The 23,025-nt window shown below is 40.1% G+C and overlaps 2 protein-coding genes across 9 annotated transcripts in view; one reads left to right on the forward strand and one right to left on the reverse strand.

The window, feature by feature from the left end:
• Positions 1–498: 498 nt before the first annotated feature.
• Positions 499–2,289, forward strand: ZAR1L (zygote arrest 1 like; the record flags this gene model as incomplete). The annotated part of the gene is made up of 4 exons (XM_082072518.1): positions 499–1,104; positions 1,381–1,473; positions 1,617–1,691; positions 2,093–2,289. 4 exons carry the CDS (start codon positions 499–501, stop codon positions 2,234–2,236), a joined length of 918 nt encoding a protein of 305 aa, XP_081928644.1. The 3' UTR covers positions 2,237–2,289.
• A 2,724-nt stretch (positions 2,290–5,013) lies between these two features.
• FRY (FRY microtubule binding protein) overlaps positions 5,014–23,025 on the reverse strand; it is a 233,346-nt gene continuing 215,334 nt past the window's right edge. For 6 of the 8 annotated variants that reach the window (XM_082054462.1, XM_082054461.1, XM_082054463.1 and 3 more), the window contains 7 exons: positions 18,938–19,087; positions 17,982–18,080; positions 17,440–17,523; positions 11,805–11,822; positions 8,955–9,065; positions 7,051–7,244; positions 5,014–6,467 (listed from right to left, as the gene is read on the reverse strand). In XM_082054462.1, coding sequence (XP_081910588.1) covers positions 6,209–6,467; positions 7,051–7,244; positions 8,955–9,065; positions 11,805–11,822; positions 17,440–17,523; positions 17,982–18,080; positions 18,938–19,087 — 915 coding nt within the window. In that variant the 3' untranslated portion in view covers positions 5,014–6,208. Of the gene's footprint in view, positions 6,468–7,050; positions 7,245–8,954; positions 9,066–11,804; positions 11,823–16,638; positions 16,723–17,439; positions 17,524–17,981; positions 18,081–18,937; positions 19,088–23,025 lie in introns of all 8 variants that reach the window. The other 2 variants (XM_082054465.1, XM_082054460.1) reach the window with 2 other exon arrangements.

Here is a 23,025-nt window from a genome sequence, read left to right on the forward strand (position 1 = left end):
ATCTTCCCAGGGTCTTGCAGAGATGTGCTACTTTTTGAGCACTGTTTACTTCTCAGGGTTTACACAGCTCTGTCAAGATCGTCACTGATTTACATTCAGCCCTGTGCCTGCATTTCCTACCCAAAAGCACAGGTGAAGGCCTCCCCGAGCAGAGCAAGAGCTGCAGGGCCCTGACCTTCTACGAAGATCTTAACGAGGGGAGGAAGGGAAATCCTGTACCTGGTGGTGGAACAGGGGCTTCGTGGTCGGCATGTCCGGGCCTCCCACAGCACATCCCGGGAAACACATCAGCCCCTGTTCCAGCTCACCCCTCAGGAATGAGCTCTGGGAGCCGAGGTGAGGGCAGCCCCGCAGCCCTCCCCTTGCAATCAACCCTCCCTCCCCCCAGCTGCCCCAACGGGCGGGGGCCAATTTCCCCATCAATTAGCCGCAGCTCTGCAGCTAAGATAAAGGCAGGGCAGGGAGACAACCAGGACTGACTTTTCTGCGGTTGTGATCATGGAGAGCTTTGTCTATCCCCCCTTCGGCAAGTACCAGAGCTTCAGGGGCAGCCTCACGCCGAGCCGCAGCAGGGAGCCGGCGGTGAAGCAGCCCAGCTGGAAGCAAAGCAAGAGCAGCGGCATCAGCCCGTTCCTCGGGGGGCCTCTCACCCCCATGCCCTCCGAGTACCTGGACAGCTACCGGCGGGCGCAGTTCCAGGCCCTGCTGTCGCAGGTGAGCCCGGGGCTGATGCCGCGGCTGCGCCGCGCCAACACCAAGGAGGTGGGCGTGCAGGTGAACCTGCGGGCTGACGCCGCCGTGCAGTGCTCGCTGGGGCCGCGCCTGCTGCCGCTCAGCCCCCCGCTCAGCCCCGCTGCGCTCCGCATCCGCGGGCAGCTCGCCCTCTACTCGCCCGTGCTGGACCGCCGGCTCTTCACGCTGCCTGAGGCCACCGGACCCCGAGAGAAGGACGAGGCGTGTGAAGCGACCCCCAAGGAGCAGAAGGCGGAGGATGGTGGCGGAGAGCAGCAGGAGGGCCAGGCGGAGGCTGCTCTGTTGAGTGAGGAGACGGCAGAGACACCACAGGAGAAGGCTGCAGCCCCCAGGCGGCGAGCTGCCTTCCAGGTGTGCAGTGAGGAGAGGCTGGGACATGGTGCAGCCTGCTCTGGGCAACAGGGGGCTGTGTGGGGGAAAACCGTGCAGGAGGTTGGAGAGAAATCTGCCCTTGGGCAGTAAAACGCACGGTGGTCCCCACCCGGGCCGCCTGCTCAGGGCTGTGCTTGCAGCTGGGGTTGCTCTGGCACCAGTGGAGCCTCCTCCCTGTGCAAACTGGTGTAATGAGGGAGCTGGGCTGGGGCTTCTTGTGATGCTGCAGGTTGCTCAGTGAACTTCTCTCTGCAGTTTCTGGAGCAGAAGTATGGCTATTTCCACTGTAAAGACTGCAAGACCCGATGGGAGAGTGCTTATGTGTGGTGCATTTCTGGAAGCAACAAGGTAGTTCACAAGTCATTTATTGCTCCCGAGACTTGTAATAATGGCATAAAATTTGTGACAAATCAGATGTTTTGGCACAAATTTAGGTACCTGTACTGAACGCTCTAGGTCTCTATAGTAACTGAGAACTTTCTTTTTTTCAGGTGTACTTCAAGCAGCTGTGTCGCAAATGCCAAAAGGGCTTTAATCCCTATCGAGTGGAAGCAATCCAGTGCCAGGTAAATTGTAGATTTCTGTATCCTGGTAAGATTGCAAGAGGTTGTCCTATACTCTCATAGTTTACACTTGCTGAATTAGATATTGACTTTATCTGGAGGAGACCTTCCTTTCATCAAAGTGCTATAGGAAATGTTATTTGGGAAAGCTGTAACAGGATAGGACTCCCTCCTCCTACTCACGGCTCACAGCAATGGTTTTCTGTTCATACTGTGTTATGCCAAGCTACATGTGCTTCTAGGTGAGAAGGCTCTTGCGGTTTAACTCCACTGGGGTTTTACCACACGAGCTCTTTCAGTGTATCAGCCCAAGTGTGTTGCTATGATTAAGGAAAACTAGATGTCAGTCTAATGTGAAGTAAGCACCTTTGATCTACTACTAATAAAATGTCTTGCTTCTTAAGACCTGTTCAAAGACTCGTTGTTCCTGCCCTCAGAAGAAGAGACACATTGATCTCAAAAGACCTCATCGCCAAGAACTTTGTGGCCGCTGCAAAGGCAAGAGGCTGTCCTGTGATAACACTTACAGCTTCAAGTACATTGTCTGATCTGTGTGCCTTTTTCTGTTTTGACCTTTGTACTTTGTCAGTTTTTCAACGTTTTGACCTTAGGCTTTTGACCTGGCATTGGATAATGGATAATGAGTTTTGTATTATTTATAAAGTATTTAACTTAATTGTATATATGCTGTGAATAAAGCTCAAACAAAAGTTTGCACTAGTTTGTTACCCCATTAGTTCCATCTTGCTGTGATGAAAGAGGAAAGTATAGCTGGAAGGAAACAGAATGTGTTTGATTTCCTAAAAGAAAACAGGTTTTGTTTTCAGTATACCTTTAGGGGATGTGAAGATTAAAACTGTGATAGCAAGTTCTTCCTTCTGTCATTTAACCCCAACTAGCTTGGAAGATTTGAATAAATATTCTGGAGTATAAAGTGTGGGTTATGGATCTGCAAGTGTGTCTTCCTGCTGCCTCTGTCAAATGTATGGAAAAAACAAACAAAAAACCCCAACACAAACCCACCCAAACCTCTAAAAACAGTTTGGTAATTGAAGACTATGTAAGATATAAAGGAGAAGTGTAACATGTGCATGTTTTCTGGGAGAGGAGGAGAAAAACCTTTTGAGCTGCTGTTTCTGTGACAGACTGTAACAAATTCTCCTGACTAAATGTGTCTCAGAATAGATAGAAAAGTCCCCATGTCCCCGATTCAAATAAAGAATCTTCAGCAGCTTTCTGGTTGTGTAAGGTATCTCCAGGGTAGGTGGCTTAAATATGACTGAAAGGAGTAGCCAAATGTACTCTCATGGAGACAAGATGTTGTCAGAAAAATCCTAATTAAAGCACTGGTGTTGTAGAAACACAGTGGGTCACTACTGTGGTTCATGATGTCCTAGAGCTTTGGTAAGGCTTGGTTAAGAATATAGTGATTTCTATCATACCTGAAGTTTAGAAATGATGCTGAGAAACCTGGATGGTTACATCATGGGTTTTGTTGTATCTGTGACAAATCATAGAATACTTTAAGTTGGAAGGAACCTCTGGAGGTTTTCATACTTGGTGGAGGACCAATTGAATTAAGTTGCTCAAAGGATTGTACACTACCTGAAGAATGGTGACTACAGCAGATGGTCTCTCCTGGGACCTGTCTTGTTCAACGTCTTTACCAGTGACCTGGAAGAGGCAACGGAGCACTTGTCGAGTTTGTAGGTGACACCAAACTGAGGGGACCAGCCAATGCAGCTGAGGGCAGTGCTGCCATTTGGAAAGATTTCAGCTGGCTGGAGGGATGGGCCAACAGGAGCCCTGTGATATTTGGCAGGGACAAGAGGAAATTCCTGCCACTGGATGGGGACAACCCTTTGCAGTGACCCAGACGAGACTGCCTGGCTGGGGGCAGCTCATCAGAAAGGGCCCTGGGGGCTTGGTTGCCAGTGGGCCCTGGCACCAAAGGGTGGCAACAACATCCTGGGCTGTCTGCTCAGAAGCAGAGCCAGTGGAGCAGGGGAAGCCCCTGTTCCCCTTTACTACACCACATCTACATTACTATATCGAGTTTTGGGCTCTCAATATGAGAAAGATGCTGTAAGGAGTTCTGTGGAGGACATCAAGCTGGTCACAGGGCTGGAGCACTTGCTCTGTGAGGAGAAGTTGAAGAAACTGGGTTTATTCAGCCTGAAGAAAGAAGTAAAGACTTCAGGGGGACCTAACAGCCTGTCAGGGTATGGTTACTGAAGATAGATGGAGCCAGGCCCTTCAATGTGAATCATGGGAGTGGGGCGAGAGACAACATGCGTAAGATAAAGCAAGATAGATGCAGATTGGATAAAGGAAAAGCTTTTCCACCATGACGACAGTCAAGTAGAACAGGTTGTCCAGGGAGGCTGTGCATTCTCCATCTTTCAATGTTTTCAAGACCAGACTGGACAAAGGCGTGAGTAACCTCATCAGATCTCATGGCTGACCTTGCTTCAAAGTGGAGGCTGGTCTAGATGACCTTCTCAGGTCCATTCCAACCTGAATTTTCTTGTGATTCCATGATTTGTAAAATGTCCATGAATTTTCCAAGTGACAGAGCAGATCTCATCTTTCACCAAGCACTACATTTTTTTGCAGACCACCCCAATTACAGTTCTGAATATTTTTCAAAAGGGAAATACCTAACTGAAATACCTAACTGAAATTTAAAGACTTTAACCATTGTGGATTATTTTACTCGGAAAAATAGCTGTGTGATGAACGGCATTTCTTTTGGAAATTATTTGCCTTGCATCTATTTTGTCCTGCAACTACGTCTATGCTGCAGAGCTCTGTGAACTGCAAAATCAGAAAAGCTGTACAAGAAGTCAGTCCCATCCCTTTTATGCATTAATATGTGTTTTTCAAGATCCATGTAAAATTGTGCAGGCATTTTGAAAATGAAAAATGGGTGAAGGGGAGAGGGTTTCACTGGATTCTTAAAGCTGAGGCTGATTAGGGCAGGCTGGACAGCTTTTCTTTTACCTTTAGTGTGAGGAAAAAACCACCAAAACCCAACACTGGAACTAATAGGACCATTACTGATGTTTTTAACAGAAACAAACCTTCAGGTCCATTTTGGATTCTCTTTTTTTCATTTACAAAACCGCTCTAGTCAATGTTCTCTTCCTGGTTGAGTTGTAACTACACAGACTGACCAAAAATTCCTTATATTTCTCACTGGTTTCTTTCAGTGTAACAAACACTATAAATAATGAAGGCGTCTTTTGGGGCCTGCCGATCATTGACACCATCCGCAACAGTATAGATTCAGACAATACACAGCCTTCACCACAAGCACATACTCTTTTGTGATTATATATGACTTTTATATTTTAGTTAAATGGATGTACTGATCCAAATATCAACCAAAGTTACTTCACAAAAACGGTAAGTGTATTTACAGAGTGAATAAGTTACATAGTTGTCAGAATAAAGGTGTCTCAGATGTGCAACAGATTTACATGCATACATTTAACACTGGACAGCAGTTAAATGTAAGAAAAAAAGTACAGGTATGACTTTCATATATACATTACAAATAAAATAAGACCTCTTTAAAGAAACTTATCATGAGAACTTGCATTTCACGTTAATATTTTTACTTTTTATACTCAAAATTTATATTAAATAAAAATATGCATGCATAACAGTTCAAAAGATTTGACTCTGTGATGGGACTTTCTCCTACAAAATGGCAAATTAAATTAGATCAACCATCCTTTAATAGTATAAATATATTCATAAAAGCAACCTTCTAGTAAAAAGCAGCCAAAGTCCTTTAAAAAAAAAAAGAGAATCTACCAAGACCATTCATGATGCTTGGGGGCCTAAGAACAGACCTCTGCAATATGATCCAGTACCTTCAGAGACAGTAGCCTAGTAACATTGGGAAATGTACTTCATAGCAGCTCGTTGTTTTGAGATACAGTAATCATATTCTAATTACAGTGTACATTAAACTGTAGTCCATTTACAATTTGTTTCATATACACAGGCTCTCAGCTTTTGACCAACAAGTTTGCGAGATTCTGTGGCCAGCTTCATTCTGCCCATCTTTCACTCAACCAAATAAGAGAAAAAAAAAGGAAAAAATGTACAAGTTTTTTCTTTTAACAAAAAAATATTATTTTGTGAAGGAAACATTGCACTTTTGCCAACCTAAAATTAATTTGCTAGAAAGGAAGTATTGTTCAGTGTAGTAGGCTTTGGTATGCAATGGAAGTCACTTCTTCAGTAGTGAGTTGCAGTTGCTCAGTGAAATGCCAACTGATTATTGTGCAACAGAGAACAAAGGATGTTGTCCTGGATGCTCTATGTTACCTTTGTCCTTACAGTATTGCTACACATTTGAAGTTCAGCCCATCTCTTTTTAGAAGAAATCCTAAATGTAACAAGAGTGAGTACAGTTTGACCAAACCTTTGTAAGGCTGAGAAGACATCGAGCCACCTCAGTCCAACAGGGCAGCACTCCCAGCTTGGAAGAGGGGACAAGAGTCCTGTCAGAGACTTGTGCCGGAAACGCTGGAGTCTGGAAGAAAAGTGTTGATGACCCGGTAACTCTGAGCTCTGCGAATCATGTCGCGGATCTCTATGTTCAGTTCCATCAGTTTGGTACAGATTTCAGTCAGGCTCTGGTTGGAGCCCACCAGTGCATAGGTGCCCGTCTGACCCAGCGTTTGGTGACGGAAGTAAATGTTCAGTAGTGTCTGGACCTCGTCGTCAGAGCTACTTCCAAAGATGTCATTGGGCCACAAAATCCTGCAAACAGGAAAAGAACATCCGTATCACTATGGGTTTATTAGCACACATGGAAACTAGGTGATGGAGAACTCTAGCAGGAGAACTGACTTGCTCACGCTTATCAGCCAAAAGCAACTCACTGTTTTATGCTACTCATTTGTTACTCAGACTCTAGTATTGGGCACAGAAATCACACAAAAGCACAATTCCTATTATCTAGGAAAAAAAAAGCTTAAGAAAACTCATTTTAATCAGTGAGAGTGAAACTGGGCTGAATGTTAGCTGGTGACAGTGACATACACCTGTAAGGAATTAGCTCTGTAGAAAGATTCTTAAGAGCTTCACAGAAGTCCTTGTGATCTACACAATGCACTTAAACATCTTCACTGTTGCATGTGTACATCTTTGTATTACTGATTTGATATCTTTACTTGCAGCACACCCCTACAGAAGTTAGTTATATCAGTTCCCCCATGTACCTTGTTGGAACATTAACTGTGCCGACTCAGCACATTATATTTAGTATAAAGTTAGGAAGATACTAAATGCATACTTTTCTCATAACAGGAAAGTCTAATATGAGCCATGCAGCAGAACTTGCCTGCATTCTCTTATTTGTCGGACGGCTTTAACAAGTTCATTGTTTTTCAAACACTCCAGCATGGACTGAATAGCTGCTTCCGTAGAGTTGAACATGGGCTCAGATTCCACCACTGGAGGCTCAGCTGCGATGGCAGCAGTAGCTTCCTTAAGATTTTTCTTCAACTCGCTCAGTTCTCTTGACATATTCAACAGCTGTTCCAAGGAAAGAGATGAGAGATGGGTATTTTCATTCTCCATAGGCCCCAAAGGGAGCAGGTGTTTCAAGTTCGTTCTTACTACTGTATTGTATGTACATGTTATGGAAAAGACCCCATTTCAACACAAGGATATTTCTTGATCTCTGTGCTCTCTACAATATAAGGAAAACACAAACTACAGATTTTTAAGCTTTCTGCTTCCTTTAACCCTATGCTGTATTTTTGGCTTGCTAAAATGCAAAACTACATCTAAACAATCTTTTATCTTTCACCCCTGCTACTTTTTTCATATCACAATAGAAAAGTTTAGAAAACACTAGATGCCTGCTGTCCTGTCTTCTCTTAAAGGTCAACAGCCCAGTCACATTACGAGCCATCCTTCAGAACAGTTCCTGAAGACACAATAAGCGTTCAAACTCATTGTGCTGCTACAGCACGTGATAAAACAAACCATTTCCATTTATAGAGAATCTGTAAACCACTAGAATCTGTCATAAAATACATTTTATAGCTTGAAATTTTGTTTTACAGCTACAAGCGAAGTACAATAACTTCTACCTCTCGATAGTTTAAATATAGATACCTTATCAGGAGAAAAGTATATATGGAACGGTAAGTTATTTTATGATATTTCCTTAAATGACGACCATTCAACTTAAAGTCATCGCTACAAAGATATTTCAAAATACTACATATTTTATGCAATTGCTAAAAATAAACTTGACTAAGAGCATTGTTCTTGTGAAGTGTTTTTTAAAATAAGAGATGTAGATTTATCTAAAGCCAGAAAGCTATTTGGGTCAAAAGCAATAGTGTGCTGTGTCAAAGATATTTAAAGAAAAAAGCTTGTAAAAATCACAGAATTAAAAAGCCTCAGGACATTAAGGTGTTTAGTTAATTACATATTGAAAACAGGCTAAATACTCTTTGGAAACATTAATCTGATTTTGATTTGTTTATCCAGAGAAAAAGACCAGGGATTACACTTGCAGTCAAAATACAAAGTAGTTCTACACCACACACCTTTGCTTGCTCAGGTCTGAGAGGATGCAAAACCGTTTCATAGCTGTTTGTCAAAAACTGCTGCAGACATTTCTAGTATAATGCACAGGCAATAGAGACAGTTTATATGGCCGGGAATTACAATACATTATTACAGCAAAAACCTTAATTTTGCATCCATATTAAGGTTAATTTAACAAATTATGTTGTTATTGTCATGCTAACAAGTTCTCCTGGTCTAAAAGTGTCTTCACAAAGTTCAGATAAAATCAGTCATGATCTAGGAAAAGCATATTTTTTGTGTGTATGAAGAAGGCTCATTTTCCCTAAAAAATTAAGGCCTCAATTAAAATTTAAAAAAATCATTTGCAGATGTTCACACAGTGTGAGCCCTCCATATATGTAAAGTGTGTGAGTAAAGTTAAGATTTCATATATCATTCTAGCTTGTTAGCACTGACCAAAATGACTTTTGACGACTGAATGTATAAAATATCCTAGTTGCTGAAAGTACAGTCAATTACAAAAAATACAGCATCTTGACTATACTTTAATGTGGACGCTGGTATATTGAAACGTTTTGTATGCAGATTTATATTCAAGCTGAAATAGTGTAATCTTTGGTGTAAGTCCATAAAAAGAAAAATAAGTACATGAAAGTAAAGTGGTATTTTCAGTGTAGGACTTTGTAGTTTGTTACGTACCTCTGGCATGGAACTGACTTCATGCACTTGTCCGATAAGTTTACAGTAGGACTGAAAAAGCAACAGCAGCTGGAAGTGCAGTTTATATAATCTCTGACACAGTTCCAATTGCTAAGGAAAGATTTGTAGGAGAAGAAATAATAAAGATCAGTGAGCCAGGATAATTTTCAATAACTAATAAACCACACCGAGACAGCTCAGTTCTCAAAAACCATTATTTTACTGAAGTAAGATCATATACTGTTTCAGAAAACAAGTAACATTCTTCTGCAGGTAAGTGATATATGGCATTGGAAATCAAAATGATGATGGCTAGCTCTCAAGTAGCACACGTCAGCATCAACCTCAAAGCAGTTTATATAGGTTAGCTTCACTGTCTCCAGTTTGCAGCTGGAAAGCAGAGGCAGAATATGGAGGAAATTACTTTGCTTCATAGAACATAACACTCTCTAAAAACTTCAGAAATGGTCAAAGACCTCTTCTGAGAGGATGGAAATCCAAGAGAGAAGCAATGAAGCAGTTGTCCAAGACCGTCAAATCTCCTGCCGGCCTCTCTGAGGGGAGAGGAGGAGAGGCAGTAACTCCAGCCAGGAGGAAATGCCAGCTCTGCAGCTTGAACCTCAGCTCATGGATTTGCCACCATCGTGAAGAAGCTGTACAACAGATGGATGGAGTTTAACATGTAGGAGGACATCGGGCTTCTACAATTTATGCTCCTAGATTAAGTAGATACTGTTCTATGAATATTAAGTTGTTTCTTTCAGTCCAATGTGCAGCACCACATGGAAGGTGTCAGACACACTGAAGTAACATCTGATGGGCACATCTATATCAGTGAAACCAAGTTAATATGTTCATGGTCCTGGTATCCATGTGTCTACCACAAGGGGGAATCTCATAGTTCCACAGCCAGATCAGGGTGGGGCAGGGAGCAATATTTAATCTTTGGCAAATTACAGAAGTGACAATTTTGCAAGTATTAATACAAGTCAGGAGGCCTCCTGACCCTTTGGCTGGAAAGCCTTACAGACTCCCAACCATATTTGATTTGTCTTCTCTTACAGACACAGTGACCAAGGGTGGGCTCGGTGGTCTTTCCATTTGCCTAGAGGAACTAGAGCAGAGTTTCATGCCAAACATGGCAGAAAAGAAGCAGCAGCTATTAATTATTAATGCCTCTGCTTCCTTAAAACACTTCATACATGCTTAGCTACCATCAAGTACTTCAGCTGTTTGCTGAACTGGGATCTGTGCAAATGCCAGCACAAATACTAATAAAAAGTACTTTAAAAACATTATAAATGTTAGTTTGACTGAAGTGTTTATTTACATATGGTTCAACATTAAGTGCCAGGGTTTTTATTAATAAGCCAAAATTAGAACCTTATCTTCAGTGTTCCAGTTCCCCAAATTTCTGTACCAGCCAGCCAGGGCTAAGGGGCTGAGGTCAAAAAGGAGGTTCTTTGGCAAATTTCAGCTTTGTTCATCAGAGAGGGGTGGACACCAATTACCCAGCCATGAGCAGTCAGCTACGGGCCCTGCCAAAGCCAGGTAGAGCTCGTGTCCTTCTGAGGGTCAGAGTGTTCCTGCCCCAAATTGAAGGGAGGAATCCCACCAGAACTGACATGACAGCAGAGACCCTCAGGAGTTGAAGGAAGGCTCAGCAGATCCACGGTGGGACAAAGGGAATGTGTGTACGACCTGCTTGGACAGAGCTGACTTGTGGGCAGGGACAAGACCTATGGGTGGCCAAGAGAATGAAGAGGTAGGGGATGAGGGATGCTGCCAGATAAATAAACCTGCCCAGAGGCTGTTCTCTGTAACTGAGGCCACAGAGCACTGCCAAGCTTGCGTCTGCGTGGCTAACCCTTCTCCCAAAATAAAGAGTGACTGTTTAGATACAACCTCCTGGAGATGGCTCTGGCTTCTGTCTTCTCCTGAGCCAAGCTCAGGCATGCTCAGGGCTGGCTGGCACCCTGGCCAGGGAAGGGGCCAACCCTGTGACCCCAATGCCAGCCCAGGGACACATGCTGGCTCCTTCCTCCTCCCCTCTTCACCAGTCTGGACCCAGCTCAAGGTTCTCCAGTGGGGATCATATTCACGCTATTCAAGTTTTGGAGAACTGGCAACACTATGTAGCAGTTAAACAAGTTAAACACACATAAGTACTTGAAGTTGTCAGAGAGTTAAAAATTAACTGAAACCCAGGACATGGTATAACATAATTAAAAAAAAAAACCCTCTCATGATAACTTGGCATAAAACACATTGGTTTTTTTTTTAGTCCTTGGAGAACAGAATTCAGTTTCACCCTTCTGGCTGCTAACCTGAATGAAGACAAACTAAGGTCAAATTGAAGACTCAAGTTTGACTCACTCAGCATTTAGTTACCACATTAGCAACTCCATTTTTTTTTTTCCTGAGTAAGTATCAGAAACCAATAGTAGTGAAACTATACATCAACATATAAACAAAATCAATTTGAAACATGACTGTCAACTATAAATTGTATTTTTTCATCAAGATAAATTGAAAATTATGAATTTTAAAATAGCAACAAATTTTATCTTCCACTCCAGCATATTATAGCCATTCAAAGGCTTGATTTTTAAACATTTATGTAAATGACCATTTAAAACAGCATATGAAGGTGTCAGAATTTTGGCACAGTTGTTTTAGATTTCACAAAGCACACCTTAGTAAATTATTTCAGTCACTACATGTAGAACCACGTATTCTAAAGGGAAATTATAACGAAAAAGGAAAACATGCTTAGAAGTAAAACAGTAAAATTGGGGTGAATTAGTCCATCTATGGATGGACAAAGAATATGAAAGAACTTCAACTTACTGCAAGAGATTCCATTTGCTACACAGCAAGCATGGCACAGGAGAAAAGGAAAGGAAAGAAAGTATAGTGTCAGTGTATTGCATGCAATAGGAAGCACAGCCCATCTTTAATAGCATAACTTGTCAGCAGTATTAGCAATGCTTGCCTCAACCTGGTAACCGGTTGGAAATACCACATACAGCATGCACAGCATTCTTTAAAAAATTAAGGTTTAATTCTAATGGTAAATTACAGTCTAAATATCCTCAGTTAGATCTTCAGATTTATTAGTTTTGATTTATCCCACTCGATAGCTCAGGAACTTACAGGGAAATTGTGTTAGAAATCTCTTAATACTTTTATTTAAATTTGCCTTTTTAGTTCTTAAAAAGAGCTCATATTATGAAGTACTCAAAAATCAGGCAAAGTTTTCCAGTGATGAACAGAACTGAACTTTGTTATTTATAAACATTTTGTTATTTAGAAATACTTCTATTTTTGGACATAATAGATCTATTGAAATTTCCAGCATAAGCTTTGTGACTGCTGGGTTTATTACTAGGCATATTACAATGGAAACTTTTTGCATATAACTTTAAAGTTATGACTATAATAATAATAAAAAAAATCCATGGAAAATGCCAGTTTAGTTTTACTACTTGGCAATGCCAGAAGTTCAGACAGATTTGTATTCCTTCCTCTCACCAGCACTGATTCACTGATTTGTAATTCTGGAGCTATTAAAATGTCAATATGTAAGCCCTGTTGCAATAGTAATAAAAATTCTAATTGACCTGCATTACCATTTCAAAGATTACGGAACTAACTTCTCTCCTAAAAAAAAGTGTTCCTCTATTCTTTGCCAAGAACTAACATTTGCACTCCTTGCACTTCTAATGCAGCTTTCCTTGTTTTATAAATATATATAAAATTGCATTCTCAAGACATTTTAGATGAGCAGAGTTGTCATGTAAATGCTGTAATTAATGAATACAGTGACATCTGCCCAGTTACATCCTGATGTTAGTGCATATGCACACAGAGTTAATAAACATTTGGAATTCTTATTATTTACTTTACTATCAATACAAAGGCAGCGAAACACAGAAATGTGAAATAATGCTAATTTGGTATAGCCTAACAAAGTATTTCAGCCTGGCTTCTTTCCATGTGCCTTACTATTAAATGTATGAAAAGTATATTCCTAAATCCTGCACTACTCTTTTATAAAGCCATGACAAACTGAGCTTTAAGCTCTTGTGATGTTTAATTTTATGCCTTTAACATTGCTTCAAAGGTTTTTTTTCTTCTATTTAGTACTCTTGAAAAAAAACCCTTTACATCTTGGCTTCCATGTAGCTCACATAAATTAAGCTTTGTAAAGCTAAATTCAAGATAAGAAGAGGACAAGAGCAGACAGATCACTGTGCTCCAGTAAATTCACAGGCGTGCTAGCTTGTGTTTTTAAAATCTTATTTGTCTAAAGCTCCTCTGAAGTTTACTATGACACCAAGTTTCATTTGGACTTTCAAATATTTGGAATCCACATATAATTTCTAATTTGCCATGGAATTTACTTTAAAGAAGGGGCGTGGGGAAAGCAGCAAATAAGTGAATTCCATGGTCTTCTTTTTCCAGAAAAAAACTGTCTCCTCTGTACCGCTTCCAAAACCAGGGCAAGCAAAAAACAACAACAACAACAACAACAAAAGGGTGGGGAAGATGTTTCACATTACATGAAAAATCCTTCTTTGTTGAAAGAAAACACACCGGATGTAAAACCTCCCTAAACTACTGATGCTCAACTCCATATTGCTCCACAATTTCATGATTGTAACTTATCTTCCTCTCGCTTTCAGCATAAAATGAAATATTCCTTGGAAGCTGAAAAGACACTAATTGCACTAAGTGACATTTCTTTTAGTCCCCAAGCAGCCAGGGCTCAGGTGGAATCATCCCAGTCTTCACACTTCTTCTCAATGTCTAGTTTAATTCCTATAGTAGGGGAAGTGTTGCTTTAGATTAGTTCATAGACACTACACAATTAGTGTGTTTTTTGGCAGCTGAAAATACTGAATATTTAGAGTATTTGGATCACTTGCAGTCTTTTATGCAGCTAGTAGTTGCTGCACCCAAGAACGACACACCTCCTTAGCAGCAACACCTTGATTTAGTTTTTTATTGAGATAGAGAATTACTGTTCCACACTATTAGCAGACCAGGAAGACAGCAGTGTTAATCTTTAGATCATGGGCCTTCTTGCTCTTTTCAAGGCATCGTTTTTACACAATGAAAAGAGATGAGAGATACACAATTATTTCTTAAGACATTAACACTTCGATGGCAACAGAGTCTTCGGTCATTTCTTGGCACAGGAAAGTCCCACTGTAAAAAAATAACTGCTGCGTGCAAGCATTATTAATTGCAAGTGCATTTTATTAAGGTATCCTATTTGACTGACAAGCCAACAAACAAAAGCTTTCTCCACAATCTGGGAAAGTGGTTATATATAAAAGGTTGTATATATATCAGAAAGAAAAAGAGAGATGCAGCATATGCTGTGCATCCTTAAATATCCACTGGACTTGAAGGATAGTAGAAACTAAACCACAGCTGTGCTCCTGTTTTAGAAAAGCTGCCTACCTGGGCCAATTTTACCTCACTGTCTATCCATGGATCTGTCAAATAGCAGTCAGATAATTGGTTACTGATTATTATGAATTTCTGCCTTAACAAGGAGACTCGCTGTCCCTTACTGTAACTCAACTCAACTCCAGATGACTATGGTCCCAAGTGGTCCACCTCCAGTCTTACTGGTTTCCTAGAGTAATTGAACCTTTAGCGACAGGGAAGCTCACAGCAATAGGTACATTCTGAATTTCTGGGCAATTTTCTATGGGGTGCAGCATGTTTTAAATATCATTAACAGTCTGAGTTTGCAAAGCCCACATCCATTAAACTGTAGTGAGCTTTGGGATGAGCGAGGTTTAAGAAAGGTGTATACTGACTTTGGACTTACAGAGTGAACTGGATGTCTCATTAAGAGATAAATACTTATTGGAATTAGCAGTGCTAATTGACAAGAAAAAAATGATCTTCCATGTATCTCTTTTTCAGGATCACCCCCCACCCCCCAAAACAACCAAACCAAACAAAACCAGCCTTTGACTACATTTAAAAAATCCCTGATTAGAAAGGTTGAAGAATGTACTGACAGCTGTACTCATCTCAGACTGTTACTCCTGGACAGACAGCCCAATAGTATGTGCAGTTATCTGTTGTCTGTAATTGATTCCTGTGCCCAGAGACTCTGCTGCTCAATGTAGCATCAAAGTTCACAAATGACAGACACATCCAAACGATGTAATCTGTTGCAAGAATAAAGGGGGGAACGACATTCTGGGGCATGAAGCTTTTACCCAGTTTCAGAAAAGTTGCAAGCTCTAGCAGCTGACTTGGACAACTTCTATTTCAAGCTTCTCTGATGTCAGAATAAGCAATTTTTGTCTGTGCCCATTTTCAGTAACAGCAGCATTGGTCAACAAATCATGTGCAGTCTTATTTTGAAATAAGATCTGATTAGAGAAAATAGTGCCAAATTAGTTACCAGCATTGGCAGGAATTTGTGATGAAACTGCTCTGCTAATGATGGATTTGGTCCTACGTCTGTCTCGTCTGTAGAGGGGACTACTTTCACGTCAAGCCTTTTACCAGGTGGAAAATTCTGACAATCTAAGATTTCTGCCTTCTGTTAGAGCAAGGTGTTGCTTTTTCTTCATTACAGTTATTTCTGAATCTTTCTCAGAGGTATCCTGGTTTTGTGCTTAGTGAAGCCATTTTTTCAGGCCAGAAGTTTTCAGCAGGATTTCAAGCCCTAGTCTAACCCTCCATAAGTTTAAAGAATTTAGGCAGGTTCCCTTGTGACTACCAATATAAGACAGATTTTTCCCTACAATTATTAGATTCTTTAGCCATTCAGGTTGAGTGACAAGAGAGAGGAAAGACACAGGAAGATAGGAGAACAAGTACCTGCCAGTCTATGAGTAATTTTTCCTTGTCCCTTCCTAATCATATTTCCCCAGTTTCCCTGGACTCCCATTACACTTCTGTTGAATAAACAGATGTTCCTTTGGGAAGAGCTGCTTCAATTGACAGGTGATTAAGGAGGGGAACAAAAGAAAGATGCCTGTTGATCAAAGACCTACGATCCTGTCAGCTTCCAAGGAATAATGCATTTTGGGCTGAAGGAATAATCCTGGGAAGAAACCAGGAGTGAGAAACCCTTATTTTTAGTCTGTTTGTATCCTTCATCTCCCTCTCCTGATGTACTTGCAGGAGAGGTAGCAGCAGGTGTTCCAGGCTTCTCTTTTTCAGATTTGAGAATAGCTCACGTGTAACTTCCCTGTACACTGTTACAATTACAGAAGAGACAGTATCTTATTTAAATGCATTGGAAGGTGTCTGTAACTTCTGCTGGTGCCAATGCCAGGTGGGGGGAAATTGAACAGCTTTCCCACTGCCTGTGATCACAGCCAGAGGATTTATTAGCAAATCAGATTTGCTAATAAGGTCAGTGAAGCCAAAATGCAAGGGTGGGAAGGATTTGGGATTCTTGGGAAATGGCATAAAAGAAAAAAAATCAAGGGAGTTCAAAGAGAGGAAAACAAATACACAGAGGTGGGAAAGAGAGGTTAAGATAAAAACAGAAGAAAATAAAGAAGATAGACAAAATGAAACCAACGTAAGAATAAAACAAAGTATTTTGAAAAAAATGGTTACAATAGGCAACTGTGTGTTCTGAAAATGTCATCATTATCTTTTATAAGTTAAAATACGTGGAAAGAAGAGTTGTCACTTTTTTTCTACATGCTGTTTCTGCTTCCTGATTTTGACTACTTCTCTCCAGCCACCTCTTTTTCCCACCTGTTTGTTCTTTTTCCTCCAAAAGGAAAAAAATCCACAAGATAACATTTCTCAGATCATTCTACACCACTAAGATACCAGCTGTTTCCTATAGTTAGTATATCAAGTAACAGGAATGCCTGCTGATGGTACTGACTTCTGAAAAGACTGATTTTTTAACTTGAATCAACACTATATATATATATATATATATACACATTTATGTATATATATGCAGATGTGGGTGTAAAACTTTTGTTCAAAAGTGATGAAGAGGTATTTTGCCCTATCTATAAATACTTATCTACAGCATGAAATTATTTCATAAATACTAATCTAAGCGTATTTCAACCAGGCAAGTCCTGCTGTTGGGCAGACTGAGTCTGTAACAGCTGTAGATAAAATGGGTGTAATGTGGAAGCACAATACACCAGTAGTACAGGATTTTCAGAGACACTGTGCTGTGGGAAACTGCAGCATCTTTCCAAAAGAGGAAGCGGACACAACCCAGGCAGGGTTGGCTCTGCTTCCTCATCTAGAGGAGGAAGGCAGAAGTATTTCCTTTGAATACTTCCCATTTCCTGTGGCCAAGGCTGAGGCAACAACAACACTTCTGAGACTTAAGTGTGAAAACTGGATTATGCCCAAGCCCAGCAGAGAGACGAGGAAATACAGCAGGCTCTTATGGGTCCGAGAACAAGATAAATCACGCAGGTCACTTTACAGGAGAGAAATAATACTGCTCATTCGTTACCTTCTCTTCCGAGTCCCCTGGCTGGCAAGTAATAACTCCATCTCTTGAGCCCCCAGCAAATGTTGCTTTGCAGTTTGCAAGCCACTGTTTTCAGAGAGAAATTGAAAGAAGATATGAATAAGGCCTATAGCTTGATTTGAAGAAAGGTAAGCAGTATTTTATTTTCACAGCACAGCATGTAAACAAATAAAAATTTGCAATTGCACTTTTTAATCACACAGACTGTGACAATTTGCTTTGACTGTAATTTAAGAAGTGTACTCTTGATTTCTATTAGAAATTGAATTGCAAAAATTAAGAAAATGAATTAATTACTGAATAGGAGAGACACCAGGAATATTAAAGAAGCCAATGTTTCTAAAATTAAGGAATACAATTGCTATCTCATATGTTTAGGAAGAATCACTTAACGAACCTGGAATCTGAAACATATTATTGTACTAAATATTATTTTAAACAGATCTGAGTGTATCTGCAGTCTCCTGACAATAGTATAAGTACGCGCATGTACAAAACTAAGAACATAACATAATCCAGCATACCGAGAGTGTGGCTTCTTTCCTGTTGTTGTATGTGTCCAGGTACTCCTGCAGTTCTAAAACACTGAACTTCAGCTTCTCAAGAAGGCCACAAGAGAGCAGCTGGAGAAATGAAATCGAAAGGGCTAGTAAATAACACTATAAAAGAATAAAAATATTAGCAGAGTAGAAAGTATAGTAAAGATCTCGCAAAAGAATACGTAGATTTATAGATACTAATACTGAAAAATATTTATATTAATGCAAAAATATACATGAATAGAATACTACACTGAAAACAAGTTACACCTACGATAATGTGGAATTGTAATTGTGCTCTGTGTTCAGCTTTGCAAAGGACTTCCCTAGAATAAAACATTGTGCAAAGTTTTGCTACTTAATGTCCATGGCTCTCTGATGATTCAAGGCACAGCTCTTTCACAGTCACAGCAGCGGGCCCAAGATTACACTTGGCAAGTTCCTACCTCTGTACGTCTGTGTGAGGTTGCGCTGTCCTGACACTGCTGCAGAAATGTGAGCCAGAATGAAAACAATGGGAAGGCTCATCTCATTCCCTCTCTACTGTATGTTTTTATCATCCAGCTCACATCACAGTTGACTCAAATGAAACCACTAAACATATTAACAACTTTCTTGCTGAACTATGTAAAAAAATAGCTTCTGCTTTTCCATTTGTGGAGCCAACTGGGCCTGGTAGGCACCTGGTTTATATTGGGTTTTTGCACACACGCTCAACACACCATATTACTATACTATGATTCTATGTCATCCATCAACCAGTAGTTACTCAATAAAGTAAGATGGAAAATTGATGGAAAGTTAATGGAAATATGGTTAAGAACAAGAGATAAAAAGTACCTTTTTGACATATCTGTTTGGGAGCTGCTCAAAAGTGAAACAACCAGTAAAATAACACACTGCAATGTGCAGCCCATGCCTTTTAAAAGGAATATACTCACTGTTTCTGCATCTACAAAAAGGGTGGGACATTCCGAACAAGTTGTTAACATCTGAGAAGACCTCACAAACTTGGAGCCTATTCCTCGCAGGTTGTCTCCCAAGTAACTGGCAGCATCGCACGTTAAGAAGCAGAATCTTTTCTGAATATTCTGGAAAGTAAAAAAGTTTATTACATTCTTCATTCAGGTACAAGCTTCTTTCCTTTGTAAACAAATGGCATGGTTTTTTTTAATCCGCACAATAACATGCACATGCGACCATCTCCCTGTGGAGAACTGAATGTCTGCTCAAGGATACTGAATAATCGTTATTATGCTGCAGAGAGTGTACAGCTGGGCAGCTGGGAAACTAATTACAGAATTCACAATAATCTACTATTGAAACACATTCTTTTTTGTAAAGATGATTCAATCTTTATAAAGTCTTTCACCCACAAGTAGCTTATTTTTTTCCTTGGCTGTACAGAGTTAACAGAGTTGATCAGCGCGTTACTTCTTCTGCCCATTCCGGGCATTGTTTTGCTATTATTCCATGTCAAGTGGCTAATCAGATAACATAACAGACATCTTAATGCCAAACAGCAGCACGGAAAAATCAGAAAAAACCTTCTGTTTTCCCCTGTGGGAAAAACCTTCTCACTAAAACTTTTCTGCTACTTGGGAGGACTCCAGAAATACTGCATTGCATCCGGGAATTATTCTTCTCAAGTGATTTTTTTGGTGTGTATTTGGAGTCCTAAACTAGTCTAGTCTTCCATAAACGTTGTAGTTATGATACTTGCTTTCCAGGGACTAATATATAAAGTGAATAATAAATGAAAATAATATATTAGCCTTGCAAGAACTGAAATAATTATATTGAAAAATACACCGCAAGTTTCACTGCCAAAATAGATCGCACTAAGGCCAACTGCTCAGCAGGTAGGAGTAACATTAAAATATTTACAAAAATAAAATATGCAACATCTTTATTCATTCCATGTTACCATAGGCATTTCTCTGAGGAATGTAGGTTAGGATCGGTATTACTGTACGCCTGTGTCATTGTAGAGAAGTGCTTCCTGAATACCATTGTATATGACAGACATAAATAGCCTGTTACTGCTCCTACACTGGAGCACTGAAGGTAAGTACCTAAAATCAGGTGAGATGAATTCAGACTTTGTTTGTAATGGAAGATGTTTGATTGAACGATTTTTTTTTTTAAAAAAAAAACCTACATAAGCCTTCACATTGTAAGTAGGGTATACACTATCAGTTTATAAAATGGTTAAAGAGAAACTTTAACAGTTGGACTCTATGATCTTGAGGGTCTCTTCCAACCAAAATGACTCTATGATTTTGTTCCTTTACAGACCAATTTCATAACTGCTTATTTGTGAATCTCTAAACGATCAAACTGGCCATCTGAACACAGTTAAGACCGGACAGACTGCTACTTGTTTTACTATACGTTCCTGCCATTTTACTTCAGCACAGCAACAACGCGCTATACATGTCACTCAACACATGGTTCAGATTCTCTGCCGCACTGAGTCTGTAACAGAGACAAGCAGCTCTTACTAATTACCACCAAACCAGATAAAGGATTATTTTTATGAGCAACTAGCAGAATCATCAGAATCACAGGGCTTGGTGACAGTTGGAAATTTACTACTGTGATGTTTTCTGAAAAGAAGGTTTCCATCCAAGTATTAGTGAAACCGTTGCTGACAACTCTTCTGGCAAAGGAAAGAGATCTAGATGTGATCTTAACCAATGGAAAAGTGCTAGTTGAGAGTAAGTGGATGGACATTTAGAAAGACAGATTATGGAGCAGAATCCAAGAGATGCTGGTTGAAAGGGATGTCTGGAGAACATCTCATACAGTTTTCAACTCCAAGTGGGACTCTTGCCAACACTAGGTCAAGTCATGGTTTTGTCTAGGCCGGAGCTTCCTCAGGCACTCTGGGTAACCTCTTTAGGTGCTGCAGTGCCCTCCTGAGGAAGAGTAATTGAGTTTATGGATCTGAGGCAGGGAAGGAGACAGATTACAGGTGTGTACAGGTAACAAGACATCTGCGAAAACTCAGGTGAGAACAGATCTTGTAGTTAGGGCTTGGATATTTTTACATGTTTGCAGATTAGGAAAAATCATGCTATAATAGTTACAATAATGGCTAAAGGGGTCTAGGACCCATAGCAAGTATCTTTGAGAACTCACAGAACACAGGGTGTTGTACAAACCTGAGGAAAGTGCTTATCTCAAAAAAAACCAAGACCCAAAGAATTTAGCACCAAGTTCAGGAAATGAGGTAACATATAAAAGATGAATAATAGGCAGTACATATTTGGTCAGAAGAAATCATGTAAAACTATTTGATTTTCATTAAATGCTAAAATTTTCTATTAGCAGAAGACACAATTGATACGTTATATATTAATTCATTTACTATCTTAGAAGTAAGGCAGAGAAACACAGTCTAGAGGTAACTAGGTGTGCAAAACCATATTCAGAAGTTAATTATTAGCAGCTCACTGTTCAATTGGAAACATAAATTGAGCAGGATTCCACTGGGGACTGTCTCAGGCACTAACCAAGTCATTAATGAAAATACTGAATAATAGAACATGCAACATGCTTATTAAATGCATGGATGTTTGAGCTGCAGGGGCTGCACACTCCTTGGAAGCCAGGATTAGAATTCAGGCTGATCCTGATGAACTAGAGAAGCGGTGCGGGGAAAAGAAAGAAGGCCAAGGTTGTACACCTGGGATGAAACAATCCACAGAGCACACTCAGGATGGAGAATAACCAGAAAGGCAAATTTTGTAGAACACGATCTGAATACTGGATTGGGTTACAAGTGGAAAATAATTATCTGTATTCTACTGTACAGCAGTTAGCAGAGAGTTTTTAAACAGAAATACCCTCTACAAAACAGGTAATCCTCTTATAGTCAGTGCTGGTAACAACTTAGGCTGAAATACAGAACCTGCTCTTCCTTTTGAAATAATAGACAGACTAACTGAAGAGAGAACACAGCAACAGTGAGAAGTTTAGAAAATGTGACTTATGGGGAAGGCTGAAAGAACTGACGTTTAATAACAGAAGCTTGGGGTAGGTGTAGTCGCGGTAATGGTCTTCAAATACAAACAGCAACAGCAAAGAGGAGAAGTATCACCACTGTGTATCGAGCAAGAAGCCAAGGGCATAAAACACAGAAAGAGAAGTTTTCAAGCCATAAGGAGAGTTAAGCATTGGACTACGTTTCCTAGGAACATTGTGAAGTTCCACTTTAGCCTAAAGGTTGAGAACAGTCTAGAGAAAAAAGTTAATAAACATTTGACTGGAATGAAACTTATAGTTGATCCTGTCCTGGGCAAGATAAGGAACATGAGCTCTTTGGGACCTTTCCAGCACAGAGCTACTCATGTATTTTACTGGTTCTAGTTTATTTTATGAAAATAACTTATTCAAAGCATTTCAGTCACGGCTTCATCAAAAGCTGACCAGTCTACTGTTTAGATTCAAGAAAACATATTCTTCCTTCTTGAACAGTGTTTTAAAGTATTAAAATGTGAAAGAGCAAGAGGCTGTACTTTGGTATCTATGTGTAGTACTTCGCTAAATATATTTATTTTGTCATTGCATGGACTATCAATTCTATAAGAAGTTATCATCTCAGCTATGTCTTTCTGGGTGCAGATTACAGTGCTGAAATCTTTCAACCAAGGTCTGGATGCAGTATATATTTTATGAAATGGGACTACTGTGAATAATAATGCCAACCGCCAGCATAGTATAAATAGGTATAGGCCTGCATATAGTCGCTGTGCTTTGTGTCAATGTAAATAGTAACAAAATATTCTCAGAATGTTTTCTTCTTAACCTTAGGTTTCCTCTTCTGGGAAAAGGACTTTTTGTAACAAAAGGGCTCGATTGTGGAAACTACTTGCTAGCTCTCAAATCTACTTGTCTTGGAAATGGCTGGTCTGCTGGAAGACATTTGATTTGACAGAGTATAAAGAGGCAGCTGTAAAGATAATCCAGAGATCTCTTAGCTATGACTCATTTACAGGCAAAGTACTTCAGTAATTTCAGGAAT

Source organism: Streptopelia decaocto (assembly GCF_964273445.1).
Source record: "Streptopelia decaocto genome assembly, chromosome: 1".
Classification (NCBI taxonomy): Eukaryota; Metazoa; Chordata; class Aves; order Columbiformes; family Columbidae; genus Streptopelia; species Streptopelia decaocto.